The 16,017-nt window shown below is 48.4% G+C and overlaps 2 protein-coding genes across 2 annotated transcripts in view; one reads left to right on the top strand and one right to left on the bottom strand.

Annotated features, from left to right (window-relative positions):
* The first annotated feature begins 3,949 nt into the window (after nucleotides 1-3,949).
* Nucleotides 3,950-8,764, top strand: TSR2 (TSR2 ribosome maturation factor). Its single transcript, XM_012471737.3, has 5 exons — nucleotides 3,950-4,044; nucleotides 4,226-4,316; nucleotides 6,875-6,966; nucleotides 7,488-7,664; nucleotides 7,896-8,764. Exons 1-5 carry the CDS (start codon nucleotides 3,964-3,966, stop codon nucleotides 8,028-8,030), a joined length of 576 nt encoding a protein of 191 aa, XP_012327160.1. The 5' UTR covers nucleotides 3,950-3,963; the 3' UTR covers nucleotides 8,031-8,764.
* Nucleotides 7,500-16,017, bottom strand: part of FGD1 (FYVE, RhoGEF and PH domain containing 1) — a 53,380-nt gene continuing 44,862 nt past the window's right edge. Inside the window, exons 13-18 of the mRNA XM_012471715.3 lie at nucleotides 13,717-13,747; nucleotides 13,099-13,200; nucleotides 12,580-12,705; nucleotides 12,243-12,404; nucleotides 11,017-11,160; nucleotides 7,500-9,855 (exon numbers count right to left, since the gene is read on the bottom strand). Coding sequence (XP_012327138.2) covers nucleotides 9,550-9,855; nucleotides 11,017-11,160; nucleotides 12,243-12,404; nucleotides 12,580-12,705; nucleotides 13,099-13,200; nucleotides 13,717-13,747 — 871 coding nt within the window. The 3' untranslated portion in view covers nucleotides 7,500-9,549. The remainder of the gene's footprint in view (nucleotides 9,856-11,016; nucleotides 11,161-12,242; nucleotides 12,405-12,579; nucleotides 12,706-13,098; nucleotides 13,201-13,716; nucleotides 13,748-16,017) is intronic.

Raw genomic sequence — 16,017 nt, 5'->3', positions numbered from 1 at the left:
TTGAATTGAAATCAATTGAATTCTTTGTATTTTCTCTAGAAAACATTATAAAATACTTGTCATATGAAGAAGATATCAAAAAGTTTATAGAACTCTTTGATATCAAAAAAATGTAGAAAAATTAGTAGAGAGGTGAGTCAGGTAATTAATAATAATATTTTATTTTGGCCAGGCGCGGTGGCTCATGCCTGTAATCCCAGCACTTCAGAATGGTGAGGTGGGTGGCTCACCTGAAGTCAGGATAGTTCGAGACCAGCCTGGCCAACATGGTGAAATCTCACTTCTACAAAACAAAAACAAAACAACAACAAAATAATATTTTATTTTTCTGGATTAGAAGATGTTTGTGATATTTGTCAGTTTTTAAGAATTTGTAATTTGTAAATTAGATTTCTAATTTTAAGGAAATACTTTCATCAGTAAATCAACAAATAAGTAAAGTGTACAATTCAATGGCTTTTAGTATAGTTTCTTCTGATTTGCTCCTCGGCTTCCTCCTTAGCCTTCTCGCCGTGTGTTCACATCGTCGTCTCTGCGTGCACACCTGTCTGGTGTCCCTCTTTGCCTGTGTCCTCATCTCTTCTTATTATTATTATATTTCGTTGTTTTTTGTTTTTGAGACGGGGTTTGTTCTGTCGCCCATGCTAGAGTGCAGTGGTACAATCAGGAGTCACGGCAGCCTCAACCATCTGGACTCAAGTGACCCTCCCTCCTCAGCCTCCCGAGTAGCTGGGACTACAACCATGACACCCAGCTAATTAAAAAAATTTTTTTCTTTTTTTTTGTAGAGATGGGGGTCTTGTTTGTTGCCCAGGATGGTCTTGAACTCCTGGCCTAAAGCAATCTGAGCCATGGCACCAAGTTCTAATCTCCCCTTCTTTATTAGGGCATCAGTCATATGGATTAGGGCCCACCCATACAACCTCATTTTACCTTAATTACCTTTTTAAAGGCTCTATCTCCCAATACAGTCACATTCTGAGGTACTGGGGGTTAGGGTTTCTACATATGAATTTGGGGGGTGGTGAACACAAATTAGCTCATAACAGCAACCATTACCTCATCTAATTTTTAGAACATTTTCAACACCCTCTAAAGTAGCCCTGAAGCCATTTAGAAGTCACACCTACTCTCCAAGCCCTGGGCAACCATTCATCTATTTTCTGTCTCTGTAGATTGACCTATTCTGTATATTTCATATAAATGGTATCATACAATATATGGTCTTTTTTGACTGGTCAATAATTATACGTCCTCTTTCATTCCTGATTTCAGTAATTTGAGTCTTCTTTCTTTTATTTCTTCCTCAGTCTAGCTAAGGGTTTGTAAATTTTGTTGATCTTTTCAAATAACTGACTTGTCCAGTTACAGTCACTCACATCTGTAATCCCAGATGGATTGCTTGAGGTGAGACACCCCCTCCCAACACACACACACACACACACACACACACACACACAGTAGCCAGGCAGGGTGGCCTATTCCTGTAGTCCCAGCTACTCAGAAGTGGAGGCACAAGGATCCCTTGAGCCCAGGAGTTTGAGGCTGCAGTGAGCAATGTTTGCACCACTGCACTCCAGCCTGGGCAACAAAAAAAGACTTCATCTCTAAAAAAATAAATAAATAAAATAACTAGCCAGGCCCAGTGGCTCACCCCTGTAATCCCAGCATTTGGGAAGGCCGAGGTGGGCAGATCACTTGCGGTCAGGAGTTCAAGACCAGCCTGGCCAACATGGTGAAACCCTGTCTCTACTAAAAATACAAAAATTAGCTGGGCGTGGTGGTGTGTGGCTGTAATCTCAGCTACTCGGGAGGCTGAGGCAGGAGACTAGTTTGAACCTGGGAGGCAGAGGTTGTAGTGAGCTGAGATTGCACCACTGCACTCCAGCCTGGGTGATAGAGCCAGACTCCATCTCAAAATCAAAACAAAACAAAACAAATCCCTGACTTGCGGTTTCACTGTTTTTTCTTTTCTCTATTGTTTTTCAATTCTCTATTTCATTGATTTCTGCTCTAATATTAATTATTTCCTTTCTCATGCTTGCCTTGGGATTACTTTGCTCTTCTTTTCTGGTTTCGTTAGGTGGAAACTTAGGTTATTAATTTGATATCATTCTTTTATTTTTTATTTTTTTGAGACAGGGTCTTGCTCTGTCCCCAGGGTTTCACCATGTTGGCCAGGCTGGTCTCAAACTCCTGACCTCAAGTGATCTGCCCACCTTGGCCTTCCCAAGTGCTGGGATTACAGGCATGAGCCACCGAGCCTGGCCAATTATTTTTTTTAGAGATGAAGTCTTTTTTTGTTGCCTAGGCTGGAGTGCAGAGGCACGATTATGGCTGACTGCAGCCTTGAACTCCCAGGCTCAAGCAATCCTCCCACCTCAGCCTCCTGAGTAGCTGGTACTACAGGCATATGCCACCATGCCCAGCTAATTTTGTTTGTTTGTTTGTTTGAGACACAGTCTCACTGTGTTGCCCAGGCTGGAGTGCAGTGGCATGATCTTGGCTCACTGCAACCTCTGCCTCCCAGGTTCAAGTGATTCTCATGCCTCAGCCTTCCAAGTAGCTGGGATTACAGGCGTGTGTCACCATGCCCGGCTAATTTATATATTTTTAGTAGGGACAGGGTTTGTCAATATTGGCCATGCTGGTCTCAAACTCCTGACATCAGGTGAAATGCCTGCCTTGGCCTCCCAAAGTGCTGGGATTACAGGTGTGAGCCACCATGCCTGGCCTAAGTTTTAATTTTTTTTTTTTTGAGACAGAGTCTCACTCTTTTTCCCAGGCTGGAGTGCAATGACGCGATCTCAGCTCACTGCAACCTCCACCTCCCGGGTTCAAGCCGTTCTCCTGCCTCAAGGCTCCCAAGTAGCTGGGATTACAGGTGTCTGCCACCATACCTGGCTAATTTTTGTATTTTTAGTAGAGACCGGGTTTCACCGTGTTGGCCAGTCTGGTTTCAAACTGCTGACCTCAACTGCTATGTATATAGTTGTGGTGGTTTTTTGTTTTGTTTTGCTTTTTGTTGTTTTTTGAGACGAAGTCTCGCTCTGTTGCTAGGCTGGAGTGCAGTGGTGCCATCTCGGCTCACTGCAATCTCCGCCTCCCAGGTTCAAGCGATTCTTCTGCCTCAGTCTCCCAAGTAACTGGGACTACAGGCGAGCGCCACCACGCCCAGCTAATTTTTGTATTATTAATAGAGATGGGGTTTCACCATGTTGGCCGAGATGGTCTCGATCTCTTCCCATCCAAGTACTAACCAGACCCCACCCTTAGCTTCCGAGATCCGACGAGATCGGGCGCACTGAGGGTGGCACAGTCATAGATGATTGTCTCGATCTCTTAACCTGGTGATCCGCCCGCCTCAGCCTCCCAAAGTGCTGAGATTACAGGCGTGAGCCACCGCGCCCGACCTCGTATATAGTTGTTATACTGTATTGTTTAGGGGAATAATGACAAGAAAAAAGTCTGCACGTGTTCAGTGTAGATGCAATTTTTTTTCCTGAATATTTTTCATCTGAGGTTTGTTGAATTTAGGGATGTGGAACCCCCCGATAGGGAGAGCTGATTGTATTTTACTGTTGTTGGTTGCAGTGTTGTATACAGATGTTAGGATGCTTTTTTTAAATGCAGATTTTTAAGGCTATACTCACTGAGTCCTCTGCCTCAGGGCCTGATACCTGTATCGGTAATAAGTTCCCCACATATTTCCTGCGCAGTACCCACGGATCCGGAATCCATGGCCCCACAAGTCCTTCAGGTCTGGTGTCCTTTGATTTGAGTGAGTAACTCTGGTGGTTTCATCGATCCCTCTGACAGATTTTTCTTTTGCTCTAGTCTCGCAGCCAGCTCTGCGGGAAAAGAGAATCCTGTGTTCTCAGGCTCGGCTTGCGTCTCATTCTGCCTGGGCAGAGCTACGGAGGTATTGGGCCGCCGGGACATCACGTGGACTGGGGTCGGATAATGGCGGGCGCTGCAGAAGATGCGCGATCGCTTTTTCGGGCTGGGGTCCGCGCGGCCCTGGAGGCCTGGCCGGCCTTGCAGGTCAGTGGGGCCACGGCAGGGTCAATGTTAGGGCCCGGGGCGGAACAGGAGTTGGTTGGGCTAGGTGCCTGAGGCTTGGCTAGGCGGCGTAAGAGGGGTTTGCTGGGTGGCGTAAGCGGCCTCCAGGCTACTCCAGGTCTTCTCCGAAGTTGACGTGGTGGGCTTGGGCCTGTGTTTGCAGATCGCTGTGGAGAATGGCTTCGGGGGTGTGCACAGCCGGGAGAAGGCCGAGTGGCTGGGGGGTGCAGTGGAGGATTACTTCATGCGCAATGGTGAGTGAATGTGAGGCGCTGCGACCTGTCTGTGTGGGGGTGTGGAGAGGAGGAGTCCCCTCCTGCAGATCCTGCATTTCCTCTGGAGTAGTTGTGGATTGATACCTGAAGGCGAGGTGAAATGAATTCAGGTTTTGGAATCAGAATCCTGGATTCCAGTGCTTTACGGGCTGTGCCACAAACTCGTGGCATTACTCTGGACCAGGCAATTTACCTCCCTAAGACTCTGTTTCCTAGTTCCTAAAATGCGTATGCAAATATCCAGCACAGCGCTGTACAGCAGAAATATTCTAGTCACATGTCATTTAATTTTTTTAGTAGCCACTTTAATAAAGCAAAAAGCAGATGAAATCAATCTTAGTAAACTCAGTGTATACGAAGTATTTCAACATGTAATCAGTATAAAACATTGAGATATTTTACGTTTTTTAGTATTTCTTTCAAAATCTGTTACTTTACAGTTTTAGCACATTTCGATTTGGCCTAGCCATATTTCAAGCGCTCAGTAACCACCTGTGGCTGTTTGGACAGCGAAGATCTACACTGTAGGCTTGTCTTGAGGGATACAGAGAGCAAGACGCCCAGTAGAGGGCCTGTTGCGTAGTATGCTTTTCAAAAAAAATCTTCATTTACTTTCCAGCTTTGGAGATGATATTAGGCCCAGTAATTTCTCTCAAGAAGGTATACTGTCGAGTGAGGGGATCCACACAAGTAAATAGTTACAACATTGATAGATTTTCTGATAAAGAGGAGGTCAGGGTGTATGGGTTAACAGGCTGGGGAGACAGCTTCTCAGTGGAGGTGGTGAATTGTGCTGGGTCTTAATGAGCAGGAGTTAACTGGGGTGGGGGGGAGCAGAGAGAGCAACACTCAAGTTCTGTGGCATGAGGATGTAATTTGTTATATTTGGAAAGTATCGGGGAGCTCAGTATTGGAGTATGGGTGTGTGTGCATGGAGGGGTGGAGGAGTGGTAGAGAATGAAGCTGGGGTGTGGGAAGCCCCCTTGAAAAGCCTAAGACATGGAAGGCCTTTGATTTTATGTGCCTTTGATTTTATCATTTAGACCAGTGTTTGCCAAAATTCATGCTAACTAGTCCTGTTAGATGTTCCATGAAGAAGCTTCTCCAGTCAGGTTATGTAAAAAAAAAGACTCTTTTCTTCGACTCCCACTGAAAAGTCTTAACACTTGTCAACATATTAAAGGCTTGGATAAGAATAAGAACCACTAAAAAATAACCTGTTTGCAAAAAACAAAAACAAAAAAACAGACAAAAAAATTAAAAAAAACCTGTTTGCTTTTGTTTCTCATTAGGTTTTTATGGATAGTGTCCCTTAAAACCCAGCAGAACAGATATTTCTCAAAGGCAAACTATGAAACACTGCAGTAGGTGGTAAAAATTCGTGGGCAGGTTCTAGGTGAGAAATAGGATGGGATTTGCTGGCTAGAAAGTTCAGGAAGTCATCAGTATGAAGCATGGACTGGAGAGGGAAAGACTGATGAGAATGCTGTTTTTGTCTAGAAACTGAATAGGCCTGAAGTAGGACAGCGGCAGCAGGCACGGAAAAGAAGGGGTGGAATAGGGCCTTCGAGATTGGTTGGCTGTAGACAGGGAGGGAAAAAGAGGCAAGTTCCTGGTTTGAGTTGACGGGTGGATTAGGTGTCTTTTCACGGAGTAGAGGAACCCTGGAGGATCAGAAGCAGGTTTGAAGAGTGAGGTGATGAGTCTGGCTTTGGATATGGAGGGTCTGAGGCACCTGTGAAACATCCAGGCACTGAGTAGTCTGAGTTGGAGATAGATTTAGGGGCTATTAAGTTTGAGTGGTAGGGAAAACCAAGAGTGTGGATGAGGCTCTCCTAGGGAGAGCACATAGAGGGGAGAGCTTTGTGGAGGACTTTCTTGAGTTACTAATTCAGAAAAAGTAGAGCGTAGGCCCATAGGTAACTGAAGCCGAGAGGAAGCGGGGCTTGGCCAGAGTCACACAGTAGGATGTCAGTGTCAAGGCTATGATTTCATCATTGGAATTACTATGCCCATTTCTTCTTACCTCTCCTGTTGCTCTGTGGCTTCCATTATCAGTGGAGCCACAGTGGTGAAGGTTCTCTACACTTGAAAAACTTCAGCTTTTGCATAAAAGTGAACATGGATTGTGGATCTTCACTGTGCTAGGCATTGCGTTGGATGGTTCCTCATAACAGACCTTTGAGGAGGCCACCGTTAGCCCCAGTTTACAGATGAGAAAACTGAGGCTCAGAAAGAAGTAGCTTGCTCAAGGTCTCATAGAGGGGAGGCTGGTTAGAATAGGTCAGATGAAAGAGGGCTGGGAGTTGTGGGAAGAGGCCTTGGTAGGATGCAAGGGATTGGAAATGAGGTATTAATATTTAGTGGTTCTTAAAAAAATGTTAAAACCTGGAATTCAGAACACTTTAGCAGATAAAAGGCTTACTGTGCCTTTATCCACCCGGTTGCAGATCCACCAAGTAGTTATTGAAGAGTAGTGGGCAGGGGTGATGAAGTTGGCTGGTCTTTGACTCAAGGGCACTGTCCTTTCTACTCAGCCGACTTGGAGCTACAGGAGGTAGAAGACTTCCTTGGGGAGCTGATGACCAACGAGTTTGATACAGTTGTGGAAGACGGGAGTCTGCCCCAGGTGAGCTTATCAGGGCACAACTGCCATCTCCCTACCTGCAGTCTGTCTTCTCCCCAACTATTTCAGGCCAAGACTCTTGGCTGTAAATCTCTGTTGCCTAGAGGAAAAAGTGTAGCTTTCCCTAACCCTGCCTGCCTTCTTTTCTTTCTTTCTGTACATCATTCCCATCTAGGCCTGTTCCTCACCCCAATCCCAAGGGCAGGGCAGGCCAGTCCAGGTCCATTTTCACCCCCGCTCTGGTTACCATTGCTCCCCAATAAGATTACCTTTCCTTTCACATCTTCGTTCTTTCAAAGCCCAGCTCTAGAGCCTTCCCTACTAGTTAGGCCCTGTTTTGATGCTTCAGGCCCTCACTTCAGCCCTTCGTATGTGGTGGTTTCATTGGTTAATTCCTTGGGGAGGAAAGAGCCCCGTTCTCTTCTGGAAAATTCCAACCTACTCCCCACTGTTGCTTCAGACACGGGCTGTTTGTATAGTAGATTCTCTGGAAAACCCAAACTAGTTGAATGTTTTCTTGGTAGGTGAGCCAGCAACTGCAGACCATGTTCCACGACTTCCAGAGGGGCGATGGGGCTGCTCTGCGAGAGATGACCTCCTGCATCACTCAAAGAAAATGCAAGGTCACAGCCACCGCACTTAAGGCAGCTAGAGAGACTGACGAGGATGAAGATGATGCGGACAGTGTGGAAGAGATGGAGGTGAAGTGGGTGCCCCTGGGTTGGGGGGATACGGATGTTTTCCATTTTCTGGGAGAGCAGCTAGATTCACAAGGAAGTGATAAGGGGATAGTAGTGGTTGGTGGTAGTGTTATTATCCAGAGAGGGCAGGGAACTTTCCTCAAGTCACACAGCCAATCCTGGAAAAGCTGGAGCAGAGCCTGGGTCACCAATGGTCAGTGTATTCAGCTCTCTTTTCTATCTCCCCTCCAGGTCACAGCTACGAATGATGGGGCTGCTACCGATGGGGTCTGCCCCCAGCCTGAACCCTCCGATCCAGAGGCTCAGACCATTAAGGAAGAGGATATAGTGGAAGATGGCTGGACCATTGTCCGGAGAAAAAAATGAGTGGGGTTGGGTCTGCAAATGGCTTTGGGTCCTTGTTTGCTAGCTCTGGGAGTCGTTTGTAGGGTTTCTTTTTGAGGACTGCAGACCTGTGGACTGCTTACCCCATTCCCACCCTCTCCACTGCTCCCCTGTCTAGCTCCCTCCAAGGGAAGGAAAACCTAGGGTCCTTGGTCTTGGTGGTGGGGGGACCTGGTCCAGCACATTCCCTTGGGCCTTTAGTTGACATCCAAGTGACGAGGCCAGGTTCCCTAGTACAGTGTCTTTCTGGAAGAAGGGAATGAATGAGTGTGGGTGTAGCTGGGGGAGGAGCTAGATGCGGGTGGACAGTGAGCAGCAGGTGGATTTGGGGAGGAGAGGACTAGCAGCAGCAGCAGCACTCAGTGATACGGGGCTGGCTGGGTCAGGAATGGTGAGATGAACATGCAGGTGGAAGAGAGAATCGTTAAAGATGTGACCGAAAATAGCTCTGGAGCCTCTCCCTTACCCCACCCCATGCACTCGCAGCAGCTCTGTACCCCTGCCCAGAACTTGCAACCTCCCAGGAATGCTTTCTTCCTGTAGCCCAGCCTCCAGCCCTGGGTTCCCTCAGGAATTCGAAGACTTTGGCTAGGTGGTAAGCTTGGAAGAGCTGGGCTTTGTTTTCTGTCTCTTCTAATTTCTTTCCTCCTTATCCCATCCCATTTGAGTTCAGGGGTGAGGGTTAAAATCTTAATAAATAATACCTTACTGTTGGATCTGTGGCTTGACCTGTGAGTAGTAGCCTTAGAATCAGCCTTCTGGGAACTGAGCTTCAGAGTTTACAAGGGAGCGGTTTCTGGGCCCACCCTAGCAGCCTGGTACTTTGGACGACCAAACAGATGGACGAACGGAGCACAGCAGTGCTATGAAAGTTACTGTAAGCCTGAAATAAACTGTATTTTTCTTTTAAAAAAAAAAGTATCCATTGCCCTCCCCCCGTTCCCGTGTCCTGCCCGGTGGCCCTGCCATGGGTCTGGACGATAAAATACTGGGTAGCTTTGGGGCCGGGTAGAAGTTGTAAGCCATGGGAGAGGCGGGAGAGGTCTAGTTGCCACCCCCACGTGGAGTCGAATGTGTGAAGACACTGGCTGAGGAGGCAGGGGTGGGTTGGGGCCCCAGGGTCAGTGGCAGAGCTGGCACTTGAATCCGAATCTCCTACCTCTGGTGCTTTGTGGGAATTGGGTAGAGGCAGGATCTGTGGTAGGGTATTGGGGGATGAGGGGGAAAAAACGACCTAATTCAGGTGAGTCTAGCAACGGCTCCCACCCTGCCCGGGGACAGGGATTAATAAAAATTAACATCACTGTAGGAATATATTTTTTAAAAGCCCACGTTTTGTGAAAAGATGAATTAAAAAACCCAAGACCCAGCATTCGGGATTGAAAGTGCCCGTGATGGGAGTTCAAGTATTGACTGAGCTGGGAGGGAAGGGGCTGGAGCCCCCAATCAGACATGGGCAGCTAGAATGTGGAGTGGGGGCTCCCAGTTTGCCCCAAACCCTCTAGGTCTTATCTCGGGTCTGGGGGGATTCGGGGGGTTCAGCAGTGGCTCCTAAAGCGGCCACTGGTGCCTCCTCCATCTCCCTGTCCTCAGACAATGTGGGACCCGGGCAGAATGTGTCCCCACGGCCTGCCCGACCAAGCACAGCCATCCAGCGTCGCTGTAGTTCCTCTGTCTCAGGGCTGAAGTACCAGCTGAGGTGGCTCTGGGTGATCTTGAAGACATGCCTTCTGTCGGGCCGCTCCCCTGCCTCGGGTGGTCCCACCTCAAAGCCAATGAGGGGCAGGCTGCGCTGGGCTTTCACATCCTGGGGGGAGGAGGGACAGAGCTGGGGCCACCATGAGGCTAGACCTTTCCCCCTGCCCCAGCTTCTAACTGGTTTGCGTATGCTGTGTCTTCTGTCCCCTGCTCAGGAACCTTCCGTGGCTCCAGTGTTATCAACAGGAACATGTCACAACTGGGGCTAAAATGTAGGCTGGTTTAAATACCTGTCTCCCCCATTCCACAAAACTGCTGGGCTAGCCTCTAGCCTACCAAATAATGTTTTCAGGCCTTTGTCTATGCTATTGCCCCTATCATCTGCATACTTTTTTTTTTTTTGAGACAGAGTCTTGTTCTGTTGCTCAGGCTGGAGTGCAGAGGCACGAATGTGGCTAACTGAAACCTCCACCTCCCAGGTTCAAGCAATTCTCCTGCCTCAGCTTCCTGAGTAGCTGGGACTACAGGCACACGCCACCACGCCAGGCTACTTTTTGTATTTTTAGTAGAGACAGGATTTCACCATGTTGGCCAGGCTGGTCTCAAACTCTTGACCTCAGGTGATCCAGCCTCTCAGAGTGCTGGGATTATAGGCATGAGCCACTGCACTCGGTCCCATCTGGATACTCTTACCCACTCCAAATTGGACCTAGCAATTCCCCATCTCCACTCCTTCCAGGAAGCCAGGCTCACAACTCATCCTGGGTTTTTTTTTTTTTTTTTGAGACAGTCTTGCTCTGTTGCCAGGTGCCAGGCTGGAGTGCAGTGGCGCAATCTCGGCTCACCGCAACCTCTGCCTCCCGGGTTCAAGCAGTTCTGCTTCAGCCTCCTGAGTAGCTGGGACTACAGGCGCATGCCACCACGCCCAGCTAATTTTTGTATTTTTAGTAGAGACGGGGTTTCACCATGGTGGTCAGGATGGTCTCAATCTCTTGACCTTGTGATCCACCCGCCTCGGCCTCCCAAAGTGCTGGGATTATAGGCGTGAGCCACCGCGCCCGGCCCATACTGTTTTTCCCTACATACCTTGGCCCACAACCACTCTTTGTCTCTAGCCAGTCTTTGTCTCTCAAGGGTTGGGGTTCTGAGTTCCTCATAGAGATGGGCTCACCTTATCCTCCAAGGCCAAGGAGAGGTCAAGGACTGGAAGTAAGGGGGTAACCTGGCTTTGCCAGGTGGCTGAAAAGACCCGAAAGAGTAGGATGCACACCTGAGGGGCTCCGTAGATATACAGCACCAAGGGTTCATTTTCAGGGACCACGAACCATGCCTTGTGCCATCCTTTGCCACCCTTCTCCATGTAGTGCAGGAAGCTGCAGATGACACTGTTCTCCGCAGCCACCGAGGCCTGTTTCTGTGGCCAGAGACACAGGAAGCATCAATGTTGACAGAGGGCGTAGCCTGGCTCCTCTTGGCTTTAACACTCCCTCAGTATAGGGACTCCTATTCCCGTCTCAGATGAAGATGCTCAAGCTCAGGTGCAGGAGTGATTTGTCCAGTGCTACCCAGTGAATCAGCTAGAGCCGAGATTCAAAGCTAGATCTGTCTGCCTGATTTGAGCAACCGCTGCTGCCTCTACAGGCCAGTGGAAGGAGTGTGTGGATCTCAGCAGGGGCATCTAAAATGCCAGTCAGGCATTCTTTCTTCAGTCAGGGCTTTCATTTCTCAAGCCATTCACACATTTATGCCTCACGTTTTTTTCTGTCTTTCATCACACATCCATTTCCTACACTCAGTGAGAGGTAATCTAGCATTGTGGCTTTAGGGGAGTCTGTGGGTGGTTAATGAAGTCTGGCTTAGAGTCCCAGCTCTAGATGAAAATGCATCGACTTGGAAGGAGAGCAAAGAGGGCTGATGTGATAATTAAATGAATTAATAAACGCAAAGTGCTTAGAATAGTTCCTGGCACGTTCCTATATCCGTTTTTTAAAAACTCCAAAATTGAGTATGAATTCTCCCTAATGTAAAAAAAAAACTTCAAAATGTACGTATGTGCATATATGCCTAGAAAGATAGGATAAGCCGTAACAGTGGTAACTTCTGGGTAGAAGGGATATGGGGTTTTTATTATGTTTTGTTTATATTGTCCTACTTAGCCTACTTTGTAATAACAAAAGACAATTTTTTAATTTTAAAAGTCTAGTTCTGCCACTCATTTGCTGTGTGATTTGGGCAAATGACCTCCCTGGGCCTCAGTTTCCTCGTTTGTAAAATAAGGGAAATGACAGCATGGGCAGATCGGCTACCCTGGGATTAAATGTCTAAGTATTAAAGATGACTGTCTTTCATTCACTCTTGCCCTCATTCTACTCACTCCAAGCCTGGGTCCCATGATCACTACTGTTTCCCAGATGCCCGGGCCTCCTCAATCTCACTGGGTAGAGTTGCAGCCCATTTGCCCACTGTAGGAGAGTTAGTCAGGGGCCTGGCTCTTACCTCCAGGATGGACCTCCGGCGCTGGGGTGTATGCTGGCTGCAGGCTGGACTGCTCCCAGGCACCCCGTGCAAGGCCACATAGCAATCAGTGCACACACGGTTGGAGCGGTTGTTGTCATAGACGAGGCGGGCCCGGAACTCGGAGCACTTCCCACAAACCACCTGGGGTGGCAAGTGGGCAACAGCAGCCTGATTCCAGCGGGTCTTCCCTTTGGCGTATCAACTCCCACAGCAGACTTGCAGCCTCCCCCCGCTTGGAGGGTACCCACTCTGCGGCAGGCCTTTGGGCTGCCAGGCTGTCCCCTCCCTAGCTCTGCCCCTGCCTCCCAACACTCACATGCCCGCAGGCCTTGCAGTGGTGCCTGCGTTTGGTGATAGAATTGAAGGGCTCCTGGCAGCGCATGCACATGGTGACTTCCTTTTCCCGGATGGGAGTAGGTGCCCGCTTCCCAAGATCCACATTCTGTGGGGAGGGCCAGGTCTCAGGTCAGAGGCAGGTACTCCCCAACCCAGTCCAGCCAGCCCTTGTCCCTGCTCCAAGGCTTGGATTATCGTGGGGTGGGGATGGGGTGGGGTTAAGGGGAGCAGCCATATTCAGAAGACCTGCCTTTAACTCTTGGCTTTGCTCCTAGCTACTGTGCTACTGAAGACAAGTCACTTCTAGTATATTTTCTGGGCCTTGGTTTCCCCAATGACTTCTCTGTGGCCCTACCAAGGAAGGATTGCTTCTGAGGTCATGCATTGCCTCCCTGGTCATTACTCTCTGGGAAGGGAAAAGGATCATCTCAAGGTCAGGTGGGGACTTGGAAGTCTGGAAGGGGTCCCAGTGCAAGGGAAAGAGGGCGGGGACTCTTACCGGAGAGTTGGGCGGGGTGTCTTCATCTTCCCTGTTTGTTGAGTTCAACAGTTTGAAGGTCTCCAGCGTCTGTTCATGCTTCAGGAGGGTGGAGTTGATGGCCTGGGGAGGAGGTGTAAGAAATGAGAAGTCAGATCACCCCACAAACCACCCATTTCTACCCTCGCCTCACCTTCCTACACCCTAGCCTGAAGTTAGAAAAGCTGGGTTTCAGACCCAGCTCTGTCGCTGGTAGGTGGATTACCTTGAATAAATCCCCTCCCAAATCCAGGTCTCAGTGAGTAAATCCCCTCCCAAATCCAGGAGGAGGGGGAGTGATGGCTGAAAAACCTCAGGTGGCTTTCGTGGCAACTTCTGGGCTTAAGATTTTACAGAGCTTGACACTTTCACCTTATAGACCCTCAGAGAAACCAGCTTCCTAAAAGAAGAGTTTGTGAGTTTCTGCTCAACCTCTGCACCTCAGTTTGCTTATCTGTAAAATGGGGATGGTAAAGTTTGTTGAAAGATAGGGGTCCGGGACCATTCTGGTTAGAGGTGAGTTTTGAGAGAGACTCCAGCAACCCCTAAGAGACCTGTTAATACTCTTCTAGCCCTCTACCACAAAGCCTTGGATGTTACCTGGACCCAGTCTTTCTTCTCCTCCTCAGTCCTTGGGGTGGGGAATAAAAAAGAAAGATGTTTGGTTAGGCAGGCCCACAAAAAGCAATTGGAGTGGTGAAGAGCAGGTGTTCTGGAGTCAGAAAGACCTGAGCTTGACCCTCTGCTTATTCACCTATTACTTATATGACCTTGGGCAAGTCACATAATCTGTTTGGGTTTATTTATTCAATGATTACTAATACTTGCCAGACCCTGTGCTAAGAACTTGGGCTTCAGAGAGGACCCTCCCCTCAAGGAGCTCATGGTCTAGTAGAGGAGATCGATAGGGACGATACAGGGAGATCGATACTATGACGGTGAAAATAAAGCCCAGGAGCCCAGAGGGCACATGCCCCAGTCTGAAGTTTGCGTGAGGACTTTCCAAGGAGGTGCTAGGCCTCAGGTAGAGGGGTAAGGGTGAAATGTGTGGGAGAAACAGTATAGAACATACAAGAATGCCAGGTGTGGTGACTCACACCTGTAATCCCAGTACTTGGGGAGGCTGAGGCGGGCGAATCACCTGAGGTCAGGAGTTCGAGACCAGCCTGACCAACATGGTGAAACCTCATTTCTACTAAAAATACAAAATTAGCCATGTGTGGTGATTCATGCCTGTAATCCCAGCACTTTGGGAGGTCAAGGCGGGAGGATCATTTGAGGTCGGGAGTTAGAGACCAGCCTGGTCAACATGGTGAAACCTCATCTCTACTAAAAATACAAAATTAGCCATGCGCGGTGGTCCATGCCTGTAATCCCAGCTACTCAGGAGGGTGAGGCAGGAGAATCGCTTGAACCCAGGAGGCGGAGGTTGTGGTGAGCCGAGATCGCACCATTGCACTCCAGACTGGGCAACAAGAGCAAAAATCCATCTCAAAAAAAAAAAAAAAAAGAACATACAAGAAACCGTGTCAATAATTCTCAGTTGGCCAGGCATGTTGGTTCACGCCTGTAATCCCAGCACTTTGGGAGGTCAAGGTGGGAGGATCATTTGAGGTCAGGAATTAGAGACCAGCCTGGCCAACATGGTGAAACTCTTTCTATACTAAAAATACAGAAATTAGCTGGGTGTGGTGGTGGGCACCTGTAATTCCAGCTACTCAGGGGGCTGAGGCATGAGAATTGCTTGAGCCTGGGAGTCAGAGGTTGCACTGAGTGGAGATCGTACTCCAACCTGGGTGACAGAGTGAGACTCTGTCTCAAAAAAGAAAAAAAATTATCTATTGCTGGGATGCCAAGTTTGAGAAAGGAGGGTAGATTTTTTCATTTGTAAAATGGAGGTAATGGTGATCACTCTCTGGGTTGTTCTGAGCAGTAACTGAAGTAACATATACAGTGCTGAGCACAATGTCTGGCACACTGGACGCTCAATCAGTATGAGATCCCCCTCCTTTGGCTTCCTTCCCTGACTCTTCTGTCTGCCCTGCAGTAGCCTCATCAACTGCTCACTAGGAATGAGACCCTGGCCTTTCTGCTGCCTCTCATCTGGCCTCTTCTCATTTCCTTCCATATCTACACTCTAGACATCAAAAATATTTTTCTAGTATGAAAGTCTGCCTATATCCCTAGAACAACTTCATGAAAAATTAAGGATGTGAGTCAATATTTAGCTACAAGAATGTCCATTGCAGGCCGGGTGCGGTGGCTTATGCCTGTAATCCCTATACTTTGGGAGGCGAGGCGGGCGGTCACTTGAGGCCAGTTTGAGACCAGCCTGACCAACATGGTGAAACCCCATTCTACTAAAAACACAAAAATTAGCTGGGCATGATGGTGCAGGCCTGTAGTCCCAGCTACTCGGGAGGCTGAGGCAGGAGAATGGCTTGAACCTGGGATGCGGAGGTTGTCGTGAGCTGAGACTGATGCACACCAGACAGCACGACAGACCAAGACTCTATCTCAGAAAAAAAAAAAAAAAAAAAAGAATGTCCATTGTAATGCTATTTATTATGGTAAAAAACTGGAAGCAGCTTAAGTGTCTAACAATAGGATATCAGGTTAAAAAAATGATGGCATTGGTCAGGCACAGTGGCTCACGCCTGTAATCCCAGCACTTTGGGGGGCTGGGGCGGGCGGGTCATTTGAGTTCAGGAGTTTGAGACCAGCCTGGCCAACATGGCGAAACCCCGCCCCCTACTGAAAATATAAAAATTAGCCAGGCATGGTGGCACATGTAATCTCAGCCTGTAATCTCAGCTACTCGGGAGGCTGAGACAGGAGAATTGCTTGAACCTGGGAGGCGGAGGTTGCAGTGAGCCAAGATTGCGCCATTGCACTCCAGCC

The sequence above is a fragment of the Aotus nancymaae genome, unplaced genomic scaffold (genome assembly GCF_030222135.1).
Source record: "Aotus nancymaae isolate 86718 unplaced genomic scaffold, 86718_ANA_hifiasm-v0.15.2.pri h1tg000058l, whole genome shotgun sequence".
In the NCBI taxonomy this organism is placed as follows: Eukaryota; Metazoa; Chordata; class Mammalia; order Primates; family Aotidae; genus Aotus; species Aotus nancymaae.
The sequence above is the reverse complement of the archived record's forward strand: the minus strand, read 5'-3'. Positions and strand labels throughout refer to the sequence as shown.